The following is a 7,343-nucleotide window of genomic DNA, read 5'->3' on the forward strand; positions in this document are numbered from 1 at the left end:
CCGGGTGCAGGGTCCTTGTGTGAGTTCAGAAAATAATTTACAAGAAGAATTAGAAGAAAAACATCCGGAAGTTCAGGAAGTGGACCTCTGTTGAATCCTTTTGGATGGCTAATGGAACTAGCTGAAAAAACACACATGGCATGCTGTGCGATACGTCCCACGTGTTTGTACTTCAGTGTCCATACGGATTTTATTAGCCTGATACTGCAGTGATTTGCAATTTAATTCAATTATATTTATACAGCGCCAAATCACAAGTCAGCTTAAGGTTCTTTATATTGTAACATAAAGACCCTACAATAGTACACACAGAGAAAAACCCAACAATCGTATGACCCCCTGTGAGAAAGCACTTTGGCGACAGTGGGAAGGAAAAACTCCCTTTTAACAGGAAGAAACCTCCAGCAGAACCAGGCTCAGGGAGGGGCGGTTGGGGGATCGTCTTTACAGGCTGAGACCTCAGTCTAAAGTCTGTGTGTGATCTCCAGCGATGGGCAGTAATGCATTACTGTAATCCGATTACTTTTTCAAGTAACAAGTAATGTAAGGGATTACTATTGCAAAAAAAGTAATTTGATTACTGTTACTTTCCCGTAAGCAAGCTGCGTTATGATGACATTATTTTATTTTATATGCAGGAAATAGGTTTAAATGTTAAACAATTTCTTCAAGTCAAAGACTGTTGAATATAATTTATTTTCTGCTTGATGCATAAAATTAAAAGTTTAAAAGTAATTAAACAAGTTTTAAAAAGAGGCTTTCCATTTGATTCAATTTTATATGACGATTAGGCATAAAAATTAGAATTGGGCTGAAAGGTCTGTTGCTTTATTACGTATTCAGGTTGTGTATCATGTTTTTAAAAAGTAACTAAGTAACTAATTACTTTTGATCAGCAAAAAATGTAAGTAATCAGTAAAGCAACTGGATTACTTTTTTGAAGAAGTAATCAGTAATTAGTTACTAATTACTTTTTTAAGCTGTCTGAACTAAATTGTTTGGTTGGTGGGTGGGCGTGTCTTAGATGGGTGGGCGTGTCTTAGATGGGCAGGCTCTACTGAAGGATTCATGTGTGAAGAATTACTCAAGGCCAAGCTGGCACAGACTGAGAGGCATCAAGAGGTCGCAGGGCCCTGCAGCCAAACAAACACACATGAAAACATCCATGGATTCATGATTTTAATGTTTCTAAAGTCCTCATCACAAACATGACTGAACATGAAGCGCTGGAGGTTTCCAGGCTCCCGTCCTGATGTAAAGGAGAGAAGCGAACTTCAGTGAAAACGTAACGTGGGAGTGATTCTCGATGAAATCAGCAACACAAAGAAGGCGAGCTCTCGGTTTCTGCTGCGGTCCTCCCTGCATGCCTCCTCTCACGCTTTCAGACTGTTTGTTTCTGACTCCAGCACGTTGCCATGGAAACTCGTGTTTAACAGCAGGTGAGGGGAGGAAGGAAACGCCACCTCTCCACCTCCAGACCTCCGGCTCCTTTTTGCCTCCTCAGTCTGAAGCAGAAGTGTGTGAGGAGTGAAAAAGTGTCACACAGAGTTTGTAATTCTGTCTTAACTGCGTCTGGAGAAAGAATCCAGCTCCTCAAACTGCTTCCAGATCAGCTCATTAAGCCCAGCAGAGCGGGGGGGGGGGGGGGGGGGGGGGGGCACGCACGTTAACAGCACGCAGCACAGAAGCCAGGCCAGGATTCCTGTGAGGTGGCGTCATGTGCAGCTGTACGTCCCCGGGGTCCAGACCCGGTCAGGATGGGTGGAGTCTCGGGGCGGAGGGGTGGCTCAAAAACATTCATTTCTATTATCCTGACATGTGGATGTTGTCTGCTGTTGTTTCATTGTCCAGTTTACGGTAAAATCACCTCTCGTGACCTCTCGTTTCAGTCAGAGTGAGTCCAGATGATTCTTACTTCTCATTTTCAGCAACATGTTTTCATTCCTAAACTAGTAGAGTGGCTTAGCATGATTACCAGCTCAAACAATAATCCTTATTTATCTTACAGCGCACTGTGACGCAGCTCCCCAGTTTCAAACTGTCTGGAAACTTTATTCTGACTGGCTCAGAAGATTTGAACAGAAGCGAGAAGGGAGCATACTTGATCAAATAAACATCACGTTGTATTAAATAAGACCTTAAATTGCTGTTGGAGATAAACTCCATCAGAGGTCACGGAAATGAGCGGAAGAGTCACCGTGCTGTCGTGGAACCAAGACGGTGAAGCTCGGGTTCGGATTTGGGAACGAATCCATGTGTGTGAATGAGACAGAAGCAGGGAAGGAGAGACAGAGGAGTTTAAATACCTGGGCTCCAAAGCAACAGACAGCACACAAGAGAGGTGAAGAGGAGTGGGTGGAGACGGGAGCCGTTTATTGTGACAGGATAGTTTAAAGATGGAGGCAAGACCTGCTGTGATGTATCGTTTGGAGACGCCGGAGGCCGAACTGAAGACGTTCATGAGCGGGATGGACGGGATTAGAAATGAGCGCGTGCAGAGGAGGGAGGCGGGGATGGAGCTTTCAGGCAGGAAGAGAAGAGCATGGATGAAGGAGGACATGCAGAGGCATGACAGAGGAGGATGCTGGGATAGGAGGAGATGGAGGCAGATGATCTGCTGTGGCGCCCCCTACAGCGAGCAACCAGAAGAAAAAGTAGTAGTTGGTGACTGGAACCACGCTGGAAATGTGGTAATTTGGACCAAAATCAATGAAACTCCAGGTTGAAAGCCGGTAGAATTCCAGCATGAATAACAACTGGTAACGAGTCGTTGTTATATGTGCTGGTTTAGGCGCTCTTCTGCTTCTGTGCACCTCCCCTCTGTCATTCGCTGATAACTTCCACAGATGAAGTGAAGGCAGCTGCTGGTGACTTTGATTATATGGAGAAAAAAAATCATTTAAGCCACAAAACAACAAATGAACCCAAATAAGCTTTGTTTGAATCCTCCATGAGTACGGAGCCATCCGTCTGCATTTAAAGCTTTATTCTCTTGTGTCGTCGTCACATGAAACTTACGCTGAAACATGTTCAGAACAAAGATGCATCAGTAGTGAACGCTGTCAACATTTCTTCTCCTTTTGCTTCATATTATGTTGAAAATAAAACAGAACACATGAAAACTAAACAAAACCATGTGACTCCACTTTTCCTTTAATTCATTTCTGTACATACACCAGCACCAAACTCCACTTCCTGTCCACAGAGGCTCGTTTGTGTCGATAAATTATTTTTTCATTTGATAAACTTCACACTGACGCTTCCTGTTTGGTCAGATGGACCCAAACTTTGTCTAACTGCACCTGGATCTTATCCTGAACATTTTCACTGCTGTCCGCGGAGTCCCACGGCGGCCTCTGCCCGTCGTCCTCAGCCGTCTCCTTCGTCCTCGTGGTCGTGATGGGAGCCGATGTCCTGCAGGTCCGGCGGCTCCTCCAGCGCCTCGTGATGGGCGTGCTGGATTGACACCATGCCTGTCAGGAGGGCGTAGCTCAGCATGGCACCCAGAGCCACCAGAGCAGACAGGAACTGCTTCCTCCGCTTGTTGGGAACGTGGTCGAAGTCTCCGCCTTCAGAGTGGGGGGAAGTCTTCTGACTGAAGCTCTCTGAACCAAAAAACAACAACGGGGAGAATGTCAGCCGTGTTTCTACTGCGTTTCTACTCTAGGCGGTTTCTGCTCGCTCACGGTGGCTTCGCTAACCGCAGCGTGAAACACTACATCACAGCTGCTGGTGCACTTTGGTGCCATTTTGGCTCATCGTGCACATTCTGACTTTTTCTGCCTCGGTTGGGGTGGAAATACGAGTGTGCGGACCGGGTCTGCTGCCGTATCAATGCAGGGATTCCCACAGGACACATAAGGAAATCACCGCAGCAGTTGGAAACGAGAATTCCTGTGGAAAACTTTGCTTCTCGTCTTCCTATCGAAGAGGCGAAGCGCTTCATTTCTTTCCTGAGCTGTGATCCTCCAGCAGCTCCAGAGAGCCCGGCGCGCTTCGAGCACCAGTTTGAACACTAATGTCAGAGTTTCCAGGAGCAATAAACAAAATGTCAACCACAACAACGTGTCAATGTCACATTACTGAAGCATGAGACGAAGTTGTGTAGACGATCAGGAACCGCTGCAGGTTTCATTAACACGAGCTACAATTCAAAAGCTCCCAGGATCCTTCACAGGGTTTGTGGCTATGGTTTAGGTTTAAAGCTGAACCATCAATGACAAGCACCCTGACCCTTGACCCCATGCTCTTAGAACATGTGAGTGGGCTTTTAAAAGTTGTTCTTTCAAGTGAAACACTGTAACTAAAGAAGTAAAGTAGTAGTAAAGTGCTGCGTCACAGATTTGTGGGTTGATGCTGTAGTCTCTTTACTTTAGAGCATAAAGCAGGACTGTTGTGGTGAACTGGTGCTTTATAATTAAATCTGAATTGAACTGGGAACTTTTCCACTGGTGTCCCCGCTCACACAGCAGGAAACGGTCCACACAAGACTCCGACTACTGGAAATACTCTGTGTGCTGAAATGAAAGCGAGCTGGGAGCGTTTCAGACGGTGTCAAGTTCACAACCAAAACTTTCTAAAAGGCACCAACAACAAAAATCTCTCCAATAAAACAAACATCGTCTTTGTGACAGCGCTCCGATAAGCGTCCCGGGTCTTTTCCCCCTAAGTGTTACAACATGTGTGCCTGATGTCATCTTCGTTCCTCGTTAGTGATGGCAGAAGTCAAACAACAGAAAACACGTTTCAGACTAAAATGAGACAATCTGTTTAGAGTGACGGTTTACACGATGTCACATCAATCTCAGACGGATAAACGATTCCAAAACATCTCAGAGGCAAAAAATGCTGACGGGCTTGAACTGTTGTTACTTCTCTTATTAATGGTTTCAGACATCTCGCTCTCAGAGTTTCACTTTAAAGTCTGCGAACAATTTGTCAGAAGATTAAAAGAAGAGAAGTCTGCTCTCGGACTGTTGTGTGCCTCACCTCGGCCGTCTTTGGGGAAGTAGAGCTGCAGGATGTTGGTGCAGAAGTTGGTCAGGTTGTCGAGAGACTTCAGATGCTGTTGTAGTTTCCCATTGGGCAGTTTGCACTTCAGGATGGGCGCCAGGTGACCAAACACATAGGCATCGAGAGAGGAAGGCCTGCAGGGAGAAAAGCTTATTAGGGTCAAAGTCCAATAATCTGGTGTCACCACTGCAACTCCCAGTGACAATTACTGAGTGCATCACTGTATGCAGTGCAGTAAGGTACATAAGGAGGACAGACGTGCATGAACACAGGGTGTCTACAAGAGTTTTTACCACAGTTAACATGATACACAGTGTTTTTCAAAATGATAGCCATCAATCTATCGTCTAACGTATATTTGACCTCCTTCTCCCGAACCCTCCAGCGGCCCCGGGTCTCCTCCTGGGTGGAGGTGCCTGAAACACCTCTAGAAAAGCTTTTAACTTAATGACCATCTTCAAAGTTTCCCCAGAGTAATACAAGTGCGCTGCCTGTGAGAAAAGCCAACTTCGTGTTTTCACGTTAACGTGTGGATGAACTTACGAGTCTCCAAAGAAGAATTTGTGAGAGCCGAGTCGCTGGGACAGCAGGTTCATGCACTCGGCAGCATCTCGGTACAACTGAAAACCACAAGACAGACACAGAAAGACAAAACTGGGTCAAAGCCAGAAGCTTCAGTTTATAGATCAACAATATCTGTAAAAAAGGCTCAAAAGGTGCAGGAAGTCTGGTTCTGCTAAAAAGCTGAAAACAAAAAAACTCCGAGCCAGTTTTGTCGTCTCGTGCTGGAGCTTTTGGGGCTTTTTCTGTTCCTGGTACTGGGACGGTAGAAGAGAGGCCTTAGGATACCCAGAGGTGTGTTCATATGTGGCCCTTTGTCCCACCAGACTTCACAAGATGGAAAGTCTCGAGTAGTCTAAGGAGCTTGGAAAGAAAAGCGTCTGGACTTCTTTAAGTTGCTTGAAGATGTTTCACCTCTCATCCGAGAAGCTTCTTCAGTTCTAAAGGCTCGATTACTTGCCCCCGATTCCCAACCTTTAACCTTAAATCTGCCAAGGCTACAATGGAGTCTCGAGCTGCCTGGATGTCATGCTTGTGACCTTGGTCCTCCTTGTCTGGAGTAAATTTCCTGCAGTTCATTGTTCCTCCTCTCACTGTGTACACAGCTGTTCCATTACCAGCTCCTCTGACTTAGTGCTATTGAAACCAAGCATTAAAAAGCCAAGGGCCACCATAAATTTAACTGTGAAAGCTAAAGCAAGGAACTAACATGGCCAAGGCCAAAGGTCCGTGTCCAACTCCTGTGCTGAAAGTCTGCACGGTGTGCAGTGGTCGCTTTTACGACCACTGAGAGCTGTTAATATCTCCACTGGACACCTCCAAAGAGAGCACATCAATTCGTTTCTTCATGCCTTAGAAACTCCTGCGACTGACTGCTGAGGTCGGGTTATACCAAACGTCTTTGGTACGGTCACTTAGAAAGGGCTTCTCAAACATGAGCGTTATAGCCTCAAGCACAGCCAAATGTTCACCAAAGTCATCAGGATTTATTTGTGTGACGTGTTTATAATCTCCAGGGGAAAAGTGTCTGACGAACTCACTTTTCTGGAGCATCCAAACACACCTCAGACTTCATCAGTGCCGACCACAAAAAATGTCGACTCTGTGCAACATTTCAGGCAGTTCTTCTACGGTTTCCCTCCAGATGACGGAAACACTCGGCAGTACATTCATATTTTACCCAGTCAGTATTTTAAAGAGCGTGACATCAAATTAATAACTGAATTATCTGGATGTTAATATTATGCTGTTGGACTGGAGGCGTGTTTTTGGCCCAGAGTTTCCATTTGCATCGGGTACTATGGACATTTAAAGGGCCGGTTCATCCAGATGACCATGTCGACGTAATGCGTAACTTCCAATAAAATGAGACTTTCTCAAACTTTGATTGAATCCATTATAAATGCAGCCGCCACGCTGCTCTGCCGCCTTGATCACAGCGGGCGAAACGGGCACCGAATTTCAATTCGTGTCTGCATGAGTGCATGTGTGAAGCAAAGAGAGAAGCCCTCGAGGCTTTCAGTTACCATCTGATAGTCTACACCCACAACGATCATCGTGAAGCGGTACTGTGGTTTAAAAATCAGTTACAGGCTTGAAACGCCACCAGAGTTTCTCCTGGGATCACAAATATCCAAACTGTGATTCAGATGTTGTCCAGATCCTCTTCTTGGATGAACCATCAGACCAACTGATGCTATCACCCTCAGGCTCCATGACTGACTTTTTCCCTCTAGTTCACTCTGCTTCCTGGCATCTCTATTCCCCTT

At 45.7% G+C, this 7,343-nt stretch overlaps 1 protein-coding gene across 1 annotated transcript in view; it reads right to left on the reverse strand.

Annotated features, from left to right (window-relative positions):
• Positions 1–3,036: 3,036 nt before the first annotated feature.
• The window catches only part of mtx1a (metaxin 1a), a 12,841-nt gene continuing 8,534 nt past the window's right edge, over positions 3,037–7,343 (reverse strand). The window contains exons 6-8 of the mRNA XM_085366001.1: positions 5,557–5,633; positions 4,990–5,147; positions 3,037–3,605 (exon numbers count right to left, since the gene is read on the reverse strand). Of these exons, the coding sequence (XP_085222127.1) occupies positions 3,370–3,605; positions 4,990–5,147; positions 5,557–5,633 (471 nt within the window). The 3' untranslated portion in view covers positions 3,037–3,369. The remainder of the gene's footprint in view (positions 3,606–4,989; positions 5,148–5,556; positions 5,634–7,343) is intronic.

The sequence above is a fragment of the Diplotaxodon limnothrissa genome, linkage group LG11, assembly GCF_057381915.1.
Source record: "Diplotaxodon limnothrissa isolate DT_005_m linkage group LG11, D_limnothrissa_male_GT1.1, whole genome shotgun sequence".
NCBI lineage: Eukaryota > Metazoa > Chordata > Actinopteri > Cichliformes > Cichlidae > Diplotaxodon > Diplotaxodon limnothrissa.